We start from the raw sequence: 18785 nt of genomic DNA, 5'->3' as shown, positions 1-18785 counted from the left end.
AAGTTCAAACTAAGCGTTCACCAAATTTACACCATGAAACAATCTTATTTTGACATTCATTGGCTTCCTTTAATGTTTAACTAACAGTAATCATTGCTGACATTCACAGCATCAACCCAGTATTGTAGATAGTGTGTGCTGCAATTCTGCAGTAAAATTTACTATGTATTTGTTAACAACTGCTGCATCATGATTTCACATAAATTGTGATGTATTGTAGGTTTCTAGGACTTTTGGAGAGGGAAAATGTTCATTTGAAGAATACATATTCGCTCTAAAGGATACTGTTGGTATCAATATGCTTATAGAAGCAATAGGTATTGGCAAAGGGAAGCAAGATCTCACTGGCCTAGCCATGGAGCCAATAAAGACCAATCATGTTATCTCTTTACATCCTGAGATACCAATTGGCAAAGCTTGCTCCAGTTTTACAGCTGCTGACATAATCAAGTCTCTAAGAGGAAATGTCAGGTTGAGTAAAGCCCGATCCAGTGATCTCTTCTGGGAAGCTGTTTGGCCTCGTCTTTTAGCAAGAGGATGGCACTCTGAACAGCCTAATGATCATGGTGTTTCTGGTTCGAAGCATTCTTTGGTTTTTCTTATTCCTGGTGTTAAGAAGTTTTCCAGAAGGAAACTAGTGAAAGGTAACCATTACTTCGATTCTGTTAGTGATGTCTTGAATAAAGTGGCATCAGATCCTGGGCTTCTTGAGCTACAAATTGACGCAGGTGAAGGCAGTGGACACAAGGAAGACAAATGGGAACCACTCAGAAAACAGAACGTTGATGGTTTGTCAAATAAACAACACCATTGCTACCTCCAGCCGCGTACTTCAAACTGCAATCGAGATATTATGAAGTTTACAGTTGTAGATACCAGTGCGGTTCATGAAACAGAATTACCTAAAGTGAGAGAGCTGAGAAGTTTACCTTTTCACACTACTAGTTTATCTACCTCCTCTAGTCTTTCCAGTGAAACTGAACAAGATACATCAGAAGAGTCAGAAGATGAAGCAGAAGAAATTAATACCTCGAACCCTGCAGGGGATATGACTGAGATGGAAGCATCTGTTGACTCATCAGATTGTGTTGGTGTGCTCAATTCCATGGATCCCATTATTGCTGCAGTAGAAGATCATAACAGTCCAAACACAAGTCTGCTTAAGGAAAATGGCCAGGGAAAGGCTATGAAGCATCACTTCAGCAAGAAGATGAATTCTAGTCATTCGAAAGCCAAATACTTAGCCCCAGTCATGAAGCAGCAAGCTTTAAATGCTTTTAACTGTGGAGAGTCGAGCCATAGCATTGGAGATATCTCTGCAGACAGGAAGCAAAATGATGATGAGTCCCACTGCCAGTCAACTCTTCCTTCTGCATGTCATGACATGGCTTTTCGAGTGTGTCCACGGAATTTATCATCCGACAGTTCTCTGGCTAAAAGCAGTCAAGAAGGGAGTAATGCAGCAAGTGTCACTGAGAATTGCCTAGGTGGAGAAGTATCTCCAGGAAATCATCAACCTCAGATATTCATCGACTTGAACCTTCCTCATGATTCACAAGATATAGGAACTGAAGAACCCTTTATAATGGACATGATGCCAACTAATGGTAGCTCATGTGCAAACAAATTATCTTCTCTATCTGAAACAAGCCAGCAGCCTGAGCCATCAAAGATATCTGATAGTGGGGCTAGTACAGAGCAGCAGCCTACTACGAACAGCCGGAGGCAGAGTATGAGGAGCCGGCCATTGACCACAAAAGTATGGGAAGCTCTTGAATCTGGCTTGTTTGACACAAAGAGGAAGAGAAAGCGTGTGGACACTTCACATAACTCAATTTCAAGGTCTTCCCAGAAAATCCGTGGCAATGCTGCTCTTAGTTCAACTTTGAATAATGGTGCTGGTAATGACATTGTAGATAGCACTATGGAAGTGAATTTGGATGAGGTGTGCAGTAGCAAAGTCAATGTGGCTGGTGAGCCTCCGGTTTGATGCACAAAGAAATGGGCTGGCCATTCTTCAAGGGTTTTCTAAAAGCCACTCAACAATGTGAAGATCATTGTTGTTTCAAATGCTTCCATAACCATAGGACGATAAAATCAGTCTTTTTCAGTCATCCACCTAGTTTCAGCACATACGGCTTACTGAACATAAAAAAATCACAGAGGCTAGCCTGCTCATACAAATATCAGTGAAGAGACTTGGGGTTCTGAAGTATAGGAGAGGAGGGGAGATGGTTCCTTCATTTGTAATCACTAATCTTTTCGTGTAGGAGAAATTGACACAAGTGCAATTTCCTTTGAATTGATTTCCTAAGTCAGGATTTTACTAAAAATGCTTTTTAGCATCCATCTCCAATGTTCATGGTAAAGCAGAAAATTGATTTTCAGCTGCTCAGGTAATGATCAAGTTTCTGAAAGGTTGCAGCCTGATCATGTACACGTGAATATCGTTACTTATCATTATGTTGTAAAAAGTACAGCTTCCCTCTTGAATAGAAAAAAAGTATAGCTTCCCTCTTGTGACTCTTAAGGCTTACCACCAACAATAGAGTAGATCTATGTGTTGGATTTCTGATTCATTGGTACAAACATCAAGCTTTCTGTTTTCAGAGTATCTTAAAGACACAGATATACACTCTCTCCTCTGTCATCAATTTGAACTTTACTGTTCATTGTTGTGACTAAAGTTGTCTCAGCAGAAGTTGATGTAAAATATAAAATAAGAAGAAAAAAAATAAGCAAAAGCAAAAGAGGAAGAACCACGAGATTAAGGGTGGTCCGGCCGTAGAGGTCTATGTGACGATGGGTTTGTTTGGGATTGCGGTTTCAATAATGCGATTTTAAAAATTGCGTTTTTGAAATTACTACTTTTTAAAATCGTGAAGGCATTTAATAAAACATGTTAAACAGTATTTTTTTTATCAAATATTTGTTATGCGAAATCATGATTTTATTTTAAATTCGCACATTTTCAAATAAGCACCCCTTAACTTGCTTATAGAAATCGTAGATTTTTTTCCTATTTTAGATTAATTGTTTTTTAAATCGCAATGACAAATGCCTTACGTTCTGCGATATCTTTGAAGAGAAATGTTAGGTGTTCTTCTAGTATTCTTTTGGTGTCCTCCCAACTGTAATGTGGCTTTTAAAATTATCATTAAATTTGAGACTATCATTATTGACTTTTAATCTATTGGTGATTTTAAAAGCCACATTACAATTGGAAGGACACCAGGATAACACTAGAAGAACACCTAACATTTCCCATCTTTTAAAAATACAAATTATTCTTGCGAAATCGCAATCCCAAACGCACCCATGTCCACCACTGGTAAGCGCCCTTAGGTTACCAAAGGCCCAAAGGGCCAATGAGTGGGTCGACTTGGACTAACAAGTTGTGTTGGTGTGTCGGGTCAACCCAATACGTTTCAACCCAAACACGACTCATTTAGTTAAATGTGTCCAACCCGGCAACCCCTAAACCTTGACACAACCTATTTAAATAAGCGAATGACACGACATGATATGTATAACCCATTTAATAAACAGGTCATGTTAGGTTGACTTAACACAATTCGACCTGCATAACCAATTTAACAGATAAGTCTTGTTGGGTTGACCTAAATATGACATGTTCAACCTGTACATGAATTTAAAACACAATATATATATATATATATATATATATATATATATAATATATATATATATATATATATATATATTGACTTTACCATACCAATGACAATACACACACACATATATATATATGTGTGTGTGTGTGTGTGCGCGCGCGCGCGTGCGGCGGGCGCCTATACTGTAACATCCCCAGCTCGTTAAGGCCGAGTTTGCTACTTTTCTTCTTTCACAACAAAAATTTTTGCAAAGATCTATAAGGTCTACCAGAGTACTTGAATTTAAAGGATACGATAAATGTATAAAACATTATTCAAGAGATTTTATTACAAGTGAAATTAGAAATCATTAAACTTTAGTGCTGAATATTATTACAATTACTGATATGAAAAGATTTTGAAAATTAATAATTATTCCCGTCCCCATTCCGGCCTCCTATTCCAGCATCCTTTCTACCTGAAAACAAGAAATAAAACTGAATAAGCCCAAAGGGGCTCAGTAAGTAAAATCCACAACCATAAATAGTTTTACTCCTTGTTCTCAGTTTTGAAAATCATTTTCGCAAATAAATATACTTCTAGCCATAATAATATATGTATGTACGGTTGCATCTCCCGTAACATATACATACTATTACATCTAGTAATAGATCATCGTTGTAAATCATCTTTATAAATCATCATCATAATGCATCATTATAAATAATCTTTGTAAATCATCATAGCATATCATCGTTGAAATTATAGTATCATTTTCTCATAATAGGGCCCATGTACACTATTACCCCTGTGTACAAGGGTTGCGGGTCCTATGACCATGGCACTGAACTGAGGCCTCAGTCATGCCCGACCGTCAATTAACTCTTTCTCTTGGTGCACTCAACGGTCTGTTGATGGAATACCACCTTCTGGCATAGCCTCCTTCAGTGGTTTCACCTCCATCCGAGTATCGGTATCGAACTCTTCTCATTCTTACTTATCTTGGGGCCAAAAATACTCTCCTCCATACATGTGCCCTCATTTCATAAACATTTATCTCATCTCTTGTACTTTTCTTTGTACTTCTTTTAATGCATCTTAGGGCAACATGTAGAAGGGTTTATCATCATTTTTCTTTCTTATAAGCATCATCATTTCTCAACTTTCTTTTCTAAAAAATCGAAACCTTTTCAAATATAAACTTGTTGTACTTAGAAAGCATTTAAAGAAATAGAAACTTTCTAGATAATTCATTTAGAAATCCTTCATGCATGCAACATAACTTCATAATACGTAAATAAAATAATAATTTACAGTTTGATACAAGAATGAATAAATAGCATGACATGAAGTAACTTTAGAAGGGATAGTGAATTTACTTACCTCTAGACTGAAGCTAAAAGTGGTATGAAAGAATCTAGTTGCTCCAATATGACTAACACCACTAGTATATCTTTTGAAACTAATTTCTAAAGTCCGCTATCTCTTGTGTTCTTTCTTTCTTGTAGCGCTTGGTCTCGCCCTTTCTCTCTCTGTTCTGAGTAAACACTCTTAGAAAGAAGAAAGAACGAGTAAAAAGCGGAAGAAGGAAGAATATGTGCAAGAGATGGGATAGGAGTAGTGAAATTGTGAAAGAGAAGAGCTCTATTTATAGGAGAAAATCAAATACTATTCTACCTTCAATTTACAATTATACCCTCATTTTACTATTCCACCTACCCACTTAGTATACCTACAATTGACTATTCTACATTCTTATTTAAAATTCTACCCTCCTTATACTTACCATTGATTATTTTACCTTCTTATTCAAAATTCTACCCTCCTTATACCTACCATTGACTATTATACCTTCTTATTCAAAATTCAACCCTCCTTATACCTACCATTGACTATTATACCTTCTTATTCAAAATTCAACCCTCCTTATACCTACCATTGACTACCCATACAATTCTTCCTCCCATTTACTATCCTATTATTTCACCAATTACCATTCTTTAATTACCACTCTCTGTAACACCATAAATTTCCCAAGAATTAAAATCCTTAGCTACAATGGATATTAAAATAACATCATTATCGAAATAATCTATTTAAATAGCTTTGAAAATTCTGGGGCACTACATATACCCTATTTACAATGACAATATATGTGTGTGTATGTGTGTGTGTGTGTGCTCGCGCCTAAACCCTATATACAATGACAATATGTGTGTGTATGTGCCTAAACCCTATATACAATGACAATATGTGAATGTTATCCTTTTGGGGTTTTTTTTTATTGTAACAATATATTTAATTTAAACGGGTTATACAGGTCACTCATGAGTTAAGCGAGTTGACCCGGAATTGAGTCATCTATTAAACTAGTTAATTTGAATCCACCCGAATTGAGCTGAATCCAATTATACAAAATTCTAACCTACTAATTTCATATTGGGTTCATATTAGGTTCGTATGTCATATAAAACATTGACAACCCTACACAGGCCTAAGGGTGGGCTGAATCATAGGATCATATCAAATAAACCAAGTCCAATGAACACACATCATGTTGAGTGGCATATGTTAGTGCATCAAAAAGACCCGCAAGAGAAATTGTTAGCATGTCTGGCCCATGAGGAACTATTTGTGTTGTTGGACAGCACTTGGAGGCCCGTGCGTCAAACAGAAACCAAACAAATCCACCGATCAGTGGCTAGACAAACTGATTTTGGTAGTTGTTTAGCCAAAATCATATTTGGTAGCAATGCATGAGACACATAGACGAACTGACTGGGATGCATGGTGGTGTGTGAGGCCGCATGAGGATGCCTTTTGTAAGTTTTATTTGTTGGCTAAAATTCGGTGATCAAAATGGCGTTCAAAGTGCCAAAAAATTCATGGGCGTACGGACGAGATGCATAGCCGTCCGGACGAACATCAATGCCGCAAAGTGTTTCTTCAACCCGAGAGCTTCGTTTGCAAGCCTGTATGCATGGAGTCCGGACAAGATAGATGAACAATAAAACCCGAGAGTCTCATTTGCAAGCCATCCGGACGCGCCGGACCAAGAGACACTATGAAGTGATGTTGCCCTAGCCCCGTTCGGACGGCTCGTAGCTTCTAGGTCTATTTTACAATGTAATTATGTTTTAACTAAACTAAGGGTTTTTAGGCTTTATATATAGATCTTTACATATCTGTATAGGCACGAATTTCCACCAAAGAGTTCGTGAGAGGCTATGCTAAGAGAGAGTTCATGTTGTGAGCTAAATTGCCCCTCTTAGAGTATTTATTAGTTTGAATTGTGTGTTTCATTGAGAAGTCTATCGGAAGGGTTCGATAAAGGAGAATTACATTGTGAGTAAGGAGACAAGTTGAAGGCTTGTCGATCTTACAAAGCTAAGGACTTGCATAGGGTTGTAAGTGTTCCCCGTGTTTATAATCTTGAAATATTTTCTTATAGTAATTTTCTGGGTTTAGATACCCTGGAGAGATTTTACTTTTAGAACAATTTTTAAAAGGTTTCATCTTCGTCACCAAAATAATTGTGTCTGATTGATTTACTGTTTTGATTATTTTGATGATTGATTGTTTATAGATTGCTATCTCTTAATTTGGCATATTGTGTGATATACACCTGCATAGAGTTTTTCACCTCTGTTGTCGAGATTTTCACAAAATTGATAGATCTGTACCTTGTAAACTTGATTATGAGATTAGTTCTCCAGAATCGGCTGCAATGAAGGCTCAGGAAGAGCTTGGAGGCGGCAGGAAGAGATACATTGCAGCGCGTGGAGTCTCATCAAAGACTACAAGAGGCGCGTGGACGGCTCCTACTTTCCATCAACTACAAAGCTAGCCCCAACAAAGCATTTCGTATGCTAATTTCATAGTAAGAAACACCAAGGAAACGCTTAAGTGAATAAAACTTGGCATGGACAGCGAAAGGAGATTATTAGAGATACTAGGAAAGCGGTGGCAATGATACCATATAGAAGTTTATGGAAAATATAAAATAAGAAAATAATAGTTGAAGCAAGAGAAGAAGTAAAATTAAGAGATTCGGGTGGTTTGGAGGCCTACGTCCACCTCATCTAAGTGGCCTTAGGGCTACATTATTATTATATTGAATTGAATATGATTGTATTACATGATGCTGTATTTATAAAGAAACTAAAGCGCGGTTAAAAAGGCAAGGTGTACCAAACAAGATAAGCTACTAGCTAGTAAGGAAATATAAATCAACCTAACAAGGAAACCTAGATTTATTCTTGATCAAGGGTCTTAATTTGATGGAGAAAATCTCTTGTTTCTTTCACATGGAGATGACTCTTTACATGACTAAATTAAGTGTCTAACTCTAGATCTGCCAAACTGGGAGAGAATTCAGAGCTGAGCTTAACATGTTACTTATCTTCTTTCACTTCAATATTTCCTTTCCCACAATAGTGATGGGTGGGAGTTGGAGAAGCTGTCAATGACTTATGCAGCAGATAAGAATCAAAAGGCTGCGACTTTAGAGATAACTTTAGAAGATTTATACAGTGAAAATATGTGGAGTTCTGTAAGATTACAAGTAACACAGAAGTAATTCTTTTTTAAGTGTTATATTTTTACTTTCATTCTTGATTGTGCAAGCAAATGACATTGGAAGATGGATATAATCATATAGCCAGCACTGCAGGCCTCAAATCTGAGTCATTGATGCTGCAAACTTTCCTCACAAGCATGATAAACACCACCCCATGAGGTGACATTGATGGTGATGTTAATTAAAAATAATCTAGAGCTAAATACTATTGATTTTTGAGTCAAAAGTCTCTTGGATTCTAAAAGATTTGCTTGATGGGGTTAAGGGGACAGAGTCTAAACATTACGGAAAAGATCTTAGAAAAACAAAAAGGGAAAAACAGTAAAGAAAAATTCATTGCTTCCTTTAATTACTCTCTTTTTTTTTTCTAAACCCCAAACTGATTTTATTTTAATAGGATCCAGTCGGGGCCTGGAAAGTTATATGCCTTTTCTGCTTTTGAGTAGGAGAAATGGAAAAGTCGCGAACTACTGTTTAGATCTGTACTAAAAAGGTTCTTTTCTGCAAGTGAAAAGCTAAGCTAAATTTGATCTTAAGTAGAAGCCAAATATTACCACAAAAGCTCAATAGAAATTTAACTATTAAAGTTTTAATGTTACTGTGTTAAGGGCCTACACTTATCGATCAATTGATCCATATGTTTTAGGACGGTTGAATACTGATTTAGTTAAACCCTTAACTTTTAGGATTCTAACACTTATTTTCTTAAGAGGATTATGCTTGCTTTATCGTTTTAGCTAGGATATTAAGAGGCTAGGATTATATCTAATCGAGTTACCATACATTTAATTTTATAACCAACTTTTACTTAGGGTTCATTTTGGTTTACAATTTCAAAATGTGCAATTTAAAAACGTGTGATTTGAAAATACAATTTTTGAAAACGCAGTTAAGCGTTTGATAAAATAGTCAGTTTACCTGTAAAATCATGTCATTTTCAAAATGCACCCTCTTGAATACGATTTTTTACGTTTTCAAATCACAATTTTTCAAAAACGCACTTTCAAACAATACATTTTCTATAATTTGATTTAAAATCACATTTTTTATTAGCGAAAGCACAGTTGCAAACACATTCTTAATAGCAAATGTGGAGCTTAGAAATTAGGCATTGTAAGCTTACATGGTTGACAGTCTAATACTCCAGCCGCTTGTTATCAGGGACGGAGGAATAGGGGGGCCGGTATAAGCCATGACACCCCCCAACAGAAGGGAAAAAAAAAAAATTAAGGTAAATTTTTTTTTTTTTTTTACCTATTAGCCCCTACCCATTAAGATTTTTTGCCCTAGGCCTCTAGCCATACCAATTACTGCCTCCGTCCCTAACCGCTGATCTTTATTTATAAACAGTTTGACTATGGAGACCATATTGAAAGATACTTGATCATTAATTACTCAAACATGGAATAATTTACAGAAAATGATGTACGCAAAAGTGACATCAAATTGACGAGATATATAATATATATACATGCTAAAATATCTGCCCTCTATTTCTTATCATTATCAAAACATCATGTCTTTATCAGAAACAATAGATTATCCGTTTGTTTTGTCTACCCATTCACATCTCTTTTCGTACATATGTATATATAAAAGAAATATTTATATATATAGTTATAAAAATATGTTTATAGAAGGAATATAAGTCATGGCTGTCTTTTCCATTGGTTTTATCCATGCGATTGCTTTGCTTATGTCAATTAGCAACTGGATTAATCTCAATTATGAATTAGCAGCATAAAAATGCTACTTTGGACGTCTTATATAATATTTGGTTTTCATCATAATATGTACAAAATAAATTTGTATAAATATGTATGAAGTCGTAATATTTCTGTCTTTTTGTGGTTGTGCCGATGTTAGCTTCATCAAATATATCGATCTTCATCGATAATTACTAAGCTGTGATTAGTTTTTTTTTTTTTTTATGAAAAAGAGGGATCTAAATGAAAATAAATGGTTCTGAGAATTATTTTGACTGGAATTTTAGAACTTAGCTTCATGTATATATTCTAGCTTTTGTCACCTTGTTGTTTCCCATTTTATGGCCGGGCTAGCTAGCTCATAGCTGCTTGTTGTTTCATTGGTTTGAGGAAACTCCATTAATGTAAATTATTTATTAAAATAGAAATAAATAAATAAGAGGATAGGTCAAATGGTCTACAAGTACATAAACTGCTTGAATTGAAGTTATGGATCGGATCTGCTTTCGTAAAAGTAATTCTTTTCTGGTAAAGAATTCATTTCAACTCAACTTAGTTTTGGTTCAAATTCTTCCGACAAGTGAAATATTTAATTGAAATAAAAAGTAAATGACGGATATAATATTCGAACTCATGACATTTTCTCTTATACTATATTAAATCATTATTTATCTCAAAAGTTTAAACTAATAGACTCTTATTGATTTAATTAATCAACATAGGTATTTCCTTTGTTTCATATCGCCATAATTAATACAGATTGTACCTCCTCAGTTGTCGGTTGTCTTTTACCAACTCCTATGTATCCTCTACAAATCATGTTCACTTAATTACCATTGCATACATAGTTTCCCACAAATAAGAATTCTTCGACAATTATAAGGTGATCAGCATTGACGAGCTCGGGTCACATGCCATTTATGTATGTATTATGCTAGATAGAGGCAGCAGCTTAATTTGCTGGACACAAAAGAAAATAGATATGTTTATATATATATATATATATAGAGAGAGAGAGAGAGAGAGAGAGAGAGAGAGAGCATTTCCTCACAACAACTATGTGCTTAGTTGATGTCGTTATTCAGGAAGTAGTCTTGTCTTTTTCTAATTTCAAAATTTATTTTAGCTAACGAAATCGACATGTTTGGTTCAGTTTCATCGTTTGGATCAAATAAGACAATATGGTTCGGCAAACGTTTGGTAGATAACAGCCAAGTGTAGTTTCAGGATAAGCTTCTCTGAATTGTCTAAAAACAGTTTTCTTATTGAATTTTAGTGGCCGGGTTGGAATTAATCTGAGTTTAATTTAATTACACTAGCTAAGGTATTAGTCTACATGCGCGGTGATAAATAACACGTAGTTCCAAAAAAGCAAAGAATAATGTTATGGGTATTACAGTTTTTATTACAAATTCTATACAAACTAATTAACGTGTGAGTCCCTGGCATTTACCATGTTAATCATTAATTATAATTAAGTCTTCAAATATTATCAAAGAAGGATAAAAGTTGAAATAATTTTCAAACAGTTGTGTTAAAATGATAATCAAATCTAGGAAATGTACCATTGGAGGACTTGCTCTTCCCATTATCCTTCAGGCTGTTCAAATATTAAGATGATCAAATTAAGCTTAAGAATTATTTCATCTTATATTACAACGCTCAATAATCTTTTGTTAAATTATTTTGAGAAACCTGCCATTGGATTAATTAATACATGTCATTGAATTATATATGTAACATTAATAACAAAAAGTTACAAATATAAGTTAATCCTAACTTTTATTTAGTCCCCAAGGTTGACATGAATAGATACATCATACACGTGAATATAAAGAGTATTTAAGGAGACTGTTTAGACTTTACTCAAGAAAGACACCTAGCTAATGGTAAATTGCAGCCATTAAAACAGACATTGTGAATCGAATTCTGATAATTGGACAAAAGAAATTACTCGAAAAAAAAGTGAGGCATTAATTTTATTTTTTGTCAATAAAGCACTAATCCTAAAATTACTTGTGTTGGTGATGGTTAAAGTAATAGTTATTTAATTTGGCGCAGCTATTAAGAGCATTTTCATCCAGCTCCCTAAACTTATTCTCTATTTTAGTTTTAAAAAATCACATTTCTATTTCAGTTACCAACTTTTTCAAATCACATACATTCGGCTCAGCAAACTAAGGATCCACTTTTACTATTCTATTTAAATATGTGTTTTTTTTTTTTTTATGATTTCTCTAAGATCATTATATTGTAAACAACATTTTTTTTGAGGCCATGGATTGGACAAAGCAATTAACTAGTTGTCCACTTTGTTGAGGCCATGGATTGGACAAAGCATGCAGCATCAAACTGCAATCAATATTCAACCTACTAAGGAAGTTTTTTTTTTTTTTTTTTTTTTGACATGTCCACAAAAGGAAAGGGGAGGGGGTACTAAGGAGTTGATATAGTTTTTAAAAGTAATTCCTCATTATTGCCAAGTTAACTCTTTGACTTTACATTAGCTCTATCCTTTTCATTTCATAATTTATTCCCATATAATGGTGTGGAGACACAAGGTTCAAGCCATTGTTGTAGTAAGGAAATATAAATTTCATAAATATATTTTTCTTTGGCTCTCTTCGAAAGTTTAACCTTCAGTAAAAAATAACATCAAAGTGGAGGATCCTGCTGGAAATTAGTACACTATGAAGTAACTTGAGAAATATAACAATATATAAGATCTATGAAAAAAGTTTACATCCTTCAATTTGCTTACACTTTGACTTAGCAACAGATAATCACACCTCTCTTGCAGAACACTAATTAGCTAAGAAATTGACAAAAATTAAGAAATAAATAAAGAAAAGGTGAAGTGAAATGGGTATGTTATATTATATTAATAACCCTCAAGTTAGGGGCATTTGCCAGGCGACTGTCTCTTACTATATATATATATTTATATAAGGCCAAAGAAGACCAGGTTTCAATGTTAGCTTTATGGCAGCAATAGTTCTCTTCTTCACCCGAAAGGAAGGAGAATTGCCTGGTTTTTGTCTTCCTCTTATGAAAGCAAACTCCTGATTGTGTGTTCACCAAAAAACAAGCCTTTTCTTTTAGTGATGAGAGCGCCAACAACTGGAAATAAGGAAGAAAGAAACAATTAGAAGAGTTTGGAAAGGGGAAAAAACAGAAAGAAAACAATCTGTAACTTCTAGCTATATCAATCTTTTCTCTTTCAAATGTCAAATATTACAGGTGATGAAGGAAGCTTCTCTTCAGGAAATACTGGGGAAGAAGTTCATCAAGAAAAGCAGCAACAACAGCTACCACACAACCTCCATGGCTCAAGCTCAGCAGCTCCTGGTGCCCCTAACAGCAATAGCTCTTCCTCCCAACAGCAACCTGCTGTTAAGAAGAAAAGGAATCTTCCAGGAACTCCAGGCAAATTCAACCACCCCAACAACCTTAGTCATGTTTTCTATGCTAAACATCTAGTTTCCTAGATTGAACTTCTAAGTTCATGAATTGAAAATAGTTTTGCTGATGCTAGTTTTTTTTTTTTTAATTTTTTTTTTATTTTATATAACCGTAGTATCCGGGGCTTCGTCTTGACTACTGATGTTAATTAGTACTGAAATTGAAACGCATACAAGTCAAGTGATTAAACATAGATGCAGTTTAATTTAATTCCAAATTTTACATGTTTAAGTATAATTAAGCATACAATTAGTCAAGCTGTATTTGAATATTCAGCTCAAGAGTACAAAATTTTTTTCTTTTCTTTATGAGGTTAGCTTTCAAAAATACTAAAGCTGATTGTTTTTTTCTGAAAAGAATCATTGTTATGATAAAAGTTCAATTATTGCCTTGAGTTTACAATAATTGTTGCCAACTGTTTGCTTGATTGCGCTTTTTATTAGTCTCTTTTTGTTTCCAACTGTACATATATATATATATATATATGCATGGTTAATTTTGAAAACACACTTTTCTTATTTTAAGTGAATATTTCAAATATTTCATGTTCTTTGGATGAACACGACATGAAGGGTATGCTAATAATTAAGTATTTTTTATTGATTAGATCCGAAAGCTGAAGTAATTGCTCTATCGCCAACAACACTAATGGCAAGAAACAGATTTGTGTGTGAGATTTGCAACAAAGGGTTCCAGAGGGACCAAAACCTTCAGCTGCACAGAAGAGGCCATAATCTTCCATGGAAGCTCAAGCAAAGATCGAGCACTGAGGTTAGAAAACGGGTCTACATATGCCCTGAGCCTTCATGTGTTCACCACAACGCGGCTCGTGCATTAGGAGACCTTACAGGCATCAAAAAACACTACAGCAGGAAACATGGAGAAAAGAAATGGAAATGTGACAAGTGCTCAAAGAAATATGCCGTGCAATCGGATTGGAAGGCTCATCAAAAGAGCTGCGGCACTAGAGAATACAAATGTGATTGTGGAACCATCTTTTCCAGGTTCACATCCATTAATGTTTTCATGAAGAGCATACATTGAACATATGCTGCATGTGCATGAAAAAACACATATAGATTTATCAGCAGCTCTTGTTGAAAAAAATAAAAATAAAAACAATTGTACAAGATTCATTGTCACCGTACATAGGTTGTTTTTACTTAGGTTAAATTATCATAGTTTTATGTAATTTAGGTTCCCAAATAAAGGAAATATGTAGAAATGGCCGACAAATTGATGGACCTTTTACATACCCTTTATGGTGCTTCTTTTCATGAGGTCTCCCCGGCCCCCTCCCATACTTTAATTTTGTACTGCTTCAAGTTTTGAATTTCTCATACAAAAATCATGTCCACTGTGTTAGAATATTATATTTTGTAGTAGAGACAGAGCCAGACTTTGGTATGGGTAGGGGCCAAGGGCCAAAAATTTTAGTGGGTAGGTCCGTAGGTGCCAATAAGCAAAAGCAAAGAAAAAAAAAATTCCCTCAAAATTTTTTTTTTCTTGTGTTGGTGAGAACCATGGCCTATACCGGCCACCCCCAGTTTCGTCCCTTTGTAGGTGTTATTCCCTTCCGTATTAAGTCTAAGTTTACTTGTTCATAATACAAGATGTAGGCCAAATGTTTCATTAGTTTTTCTCGCTCGGTTTCTGCTATTTCTCTTACATATTATTTACTCGTCATTTATTTCTACTTTTTATTCAAATAAAGGTTTTTAAACTAACAACAAAAACCTAATGCAATATTCCACTTCTTCAAATATTGTGTGCAGGAGAGATAGCTTTATCACCCACAGGGCCTTTTGTGATGCATTAACAGAGGAAAACAACAAAGTAAACCAGGGAGCACTAATGAACAACATTGGATCAAGCAGCTTATTACAGACACAAATGTCCGATCAGCTTATTATGTCATCATCTCTGCCCATGAACACCACCACCAACACATCCATTGGAACATCAGAAATTGACAATTTAGACCCCAAGAATCCCCTCAAATCCCTCTCTCATCAAGAAGCAAATAATATCCCAATGTCATTTAAGTCCATGAACATGGCAGGTGGCATGTTCTCAACCAGCTCAGGCACTCTCTTTGGCGGTCCAAGGACCTCCTCTTCTTCAAGCCTTCAGCTCAGTTCATCCAACGGCTCCTCTTCCTTCAATTACCTCCAAGACAGCAAAAATGGCTGCCAAGTATCCGGATCTGCTCACATGTCAGCAACAGCCTTGTTACAAAAAGCTGCACAAATGGGCGCCACAGCAAGCAATACCATAAACTCTCCAATGATGCAAAAGAGCTTTGTTAGTAGCATGGTCGGTCCAGGTGGCATTCATCAGCCCTCATATGAGCACTTCCAACCACAACCGCCCGATCAATCAAACATGGTTGGTCCGATGACGATGAATGGTGGCAGCGGAGGATTCACCAACCAGCTCTTGCAGAAAGGCCAACAAGATATCTCTCATCTCTTTCATGCTAATAATGACATGTATAGTCATTTCATGCAAAAAGATGATAGCAATAGTTCTTCTAGCCTCATACATGCAAGAACCGCAGTGGAAATAAGCTCGGCAGGGAGGCTTGTGGCAAGTGGTGGAGGAAATAATACAATGACACTTGATCTCTTGGGGATTGGAGGATCATCAAGGCCTGTGAATTTGCATGATCATCAGCAGCAGCAAAGGTTGGAATTGGAGGCGTTGATGGAGCCAGCAAAGGTTGCTAATTATGAATCCTTTCCAACAACAACTCACACGTGGGGATTTAGGAATTGAAAAGTCCATTTGGGATGTTGTAGAGCAGTCCAAGGAAGAGCATTCATGTTTCTTGCACGTTGAGATCGATTGGGCTATACCCAATTTAGCCATTAATGTTAAACATGAGCCTGAGTTTTTTAGTTCAGTTCACCCTCATGCAAGATCCATTTAGATAGCTCTTCTCTTTAAGATTCTTGAATATTCAAGAATCTTAGAGACTTCAAAAATGAAAAACATTTTCGTGATTAAGAATTTGGATGTTAATCCTTCGACGGTGTGTACAGGAACAACTCTAAAAAGAGTCTACTGGGCATCATTTAGAAGGACTGAGGTACAATGAAACTTCTATTAACAACAAATCGAAGATTACAAAACTCTACGGCAAACACTCTAGAATAACAGATGCTATATACAAAGCATGTACCGACAAACAAACAGCCCCAATAAGAAATTACTAATACAAAACATTTTGATTGTTAAGATGATTACCAATCACTAACACAGCGGAATTTATATATCATTCTTTATGCAAATAAAATAGTCAATTTAGTACCAAAAATCAACTCACCGACCATGCAAATAAATAAATCAAAGAGAACTGCTACTTAGCATTTTCAAGTGTCCACCTCTCCAAATGGTATGATGCTTTTTGGGGTAAACCCAATAACAAAAACCATGTGGGTTGAGGCCCAAAACGAAAAATATCATATCACTTGGAGTGGGGTGTTACATTGTAACGTCCCACATTGTCTGGTGTGAGAAATGAGGTGTACATGCTTATATATATAGGGCATGCTCTTTCTAAATTATATGAGGCCTTTTGGGGTAAAGTCGATCAATAACAAAAGCAATGTGTGCTAAGGCCTAAAGCGAACAATATCATATCACTTTGAACGGGTCACCAACGGGGACACTGGGTCCCAAGAGAAAGTGATTGTGGTATCTCACTCCCACATTGCGTGGGTGTGAAGAACGACTACCCCTCCCTTAGCCACCCCTTGGCCCTTAGATGAGGTGGCCTCCTCTCATTTAATTAGTGAGAGGAGAGAGGTGGCCAACCACTACCTTTGTTTTTTATTTTTATTTAATGTTTTATTTAGGACGAATTTGTAATTTAGGTCATGTGTCAATATATTATTAGTATTGATCTAAGTAGCCATGTGACATTAATTTCCATTAAAAAATTATCAGAATGATTATTTTTATACATAAGCAAAGCATAGGAATTTCTATAAATTCAATCCGCATTGACTAATTTTATAAAAATACAAATCACATAACAAGTTGCAATGCATTTTGGAGACTAGAAATCACAAATGCCAATAGGCAATAAAAACTTGAAATTGGAATAATTATTTCATTCCAACATGTTCTATTCCCAGTAATATCTATTTATTTTCCTAATAAAATTTTCATTCCGCAAACCAAACGGGCCTTAGTCTTTATTTGTTTTCTTGGGCTGCCCAATTATACCAGGTGGGATATATATTTCTACTTTGAAGGCTAGAAACATCACTAGGCTATAGGTCTTCCAATCAGAGCCCACGACTGAGCCCACGCCCGAGCCCAAAGGTAGTTTTGTAATTCAGCTCATAAAGTTGCCTTCTGCGCAGTGCGTCACACACGAAACCCTAATTCAGAAAGTCGCTTCTATATATACCCATCTGAAACGCCATTTCTCTCAAATCTCAAACCCTAATCTCTTTCTTTCTCTCTTCTCTCTCTCTCTCTCTCTCTTTCGAGGTTTCGTTTTTACAAATATTTTCTGAGTATTATGGGCAGTGATGTTGAAAAACTACCTATTTTCTGAGGGAAATTTTTTCCCTAATGATTAGAAGAAACCAATGGATCCTTCTGAGCCCGCACTTTTCTTTTGCTTGTTCTTCTTCTAGGGTTTTTTCTTCTTTAAATGCATTGCTTCGGATATTTTTGCTTTATTTGTTTTCGTTTTGTTTAATTTTCGTTGAATTTGATTCGGAGCCATTGACGTGATGATACCGTGTTCGGAAAATACAATGATGTCGACTAAAAAACAACAGACTACAATTATCTGATCAATGGCTTTCTATTTTCTCCTCTTTTATCTATTTTATTTCTAAATACTTGCTTTTATTTTTCTATATTTTTTATTGATTTAATATGTTTGATGATTATAGAAGGCATATTATATTAGGCCAAGAATTGTTTCATATCTGACACTCTGAGAAAGCCCGAGAGGTGGTAAATTATGAATTATAAATTTCCAGTAGAGAATATCATAAGTTTCTGTAAATAATGGATGGAAATTGTATAAATGTTTTTTTTATTGAACTAAGTAAGTATTCATTGTGTTGAGTAAAGCTGATCTTTTATACTAGAGGTGGTAAAAGTAAAATAAAAGATCAGCTCCTATCCATGAGGATGAGGGTCCTTGCCCTGTATTTTGATGGCCAAGAAGCCAAGCTTTGAACAGTTCAAGCTCTTTCTAATGGGTGAATTGTGTCTCAATTGACCTAGACTATCATTTTGCAAAAACACACTCAAATTACCATTTTTTTTTTACACTCGGCCCCTACTTTATTTTATTTATTATGTGCGGATATTTTGATTTTAAATATCCAAATTGTCTCTATTCTTTTAGGAGGAAAAAACAGAGAAATGAGAGCTTGAGGGATGGTGGTGGAC

The 18785-nt window shown here is 35.5% G+C and overlaps 2 protein-coding genes and 2 non-coding genes across 4 annotated transcripts in view; all 4 read left to right on the top strand.

Moving 5' to 3' along the window:
• LOC132169107 (uncharacterized) overlaps nucleotides 1-1990 on the top strand; it is a 2503-nt gene extending 513 nt beyond the window's left edge. Inside the window, exon 2 of the mRNA XM_059580192.1 lies at nucleotides 221-1990. Within this exon, the coding sequence (XP_059436175.1) occupies nucleotides 221-1990 (1770 nt within the window). The remainder of the gene's footprint in view (nucleotides 1-220) is intronic.
• Nucleotides 1991-12866: 10876 nt separating this feature from the next.
• LOC132171740 (zinc finger protein GAI-ASSOCIATED FACTOR 1-like) lies at nucleotides 12867-16266 on the top strand. Its single transcript, XM_059583131.1, has 3 exons — nucleotides 12867-13325; nucleotides 13969-14365; nucleotides 15137-16266. The coding sequence occupies exons 1-3, from the start codon at nucleotides 13124-13126 to the stop codon at nucleotides 16137-16139; spliced, it is 1602 nt and encodes a 533-aa protein (XP_059439114.1). The 5' UTR covers nucleotides 12867-13123; the 3' UTR covers nucleotides 16140-16266.
• A 1627-nt stretch (nucleotides 16267-17893) lies between these two features.
• On the top strand, nucleotides 17894-17986 carry LOC132173179 (small nucleolar RNA R41). The gene has a single exon (XR_009439272.1). It is a non-coding gene; the product is annotated as a small nucleolar RNA R41 (small nucleolar RNA).
• A 116-nt stretch (nucleotides 17987-18102) lies between these two features.
• On the top strand, nucleotides 18103-18181 carry LOC132173183 (small nucleolar RNA Z155). The gene has a single exon (XR_009439276.1). It is a non-coding gene; the product is annotated as a small nucleolar RNA Z155 (small nucleolar RNA).
• The last annotated feature ends 604 nt before the right edge of the window (nucleotides 18182-18785 follow it).

Source organism: Corylus avellana, chromosome ca2, assembly GCF_901000735.1.
Source record: "Corylus avellana chromosome ca2, CavTom2PMs-1.0".
Taxonomy (NCBI): Eukaryota; Viridiplantae; Streptophyta; class Magnoliopsida; order Fagales; family Betulaceae; genus Corylus; species Corylus avellana.
Note: the sequence above shows the minus strand (reverse complement) of the source record. Positions and strands in the feature narration are given on the sequence as shown.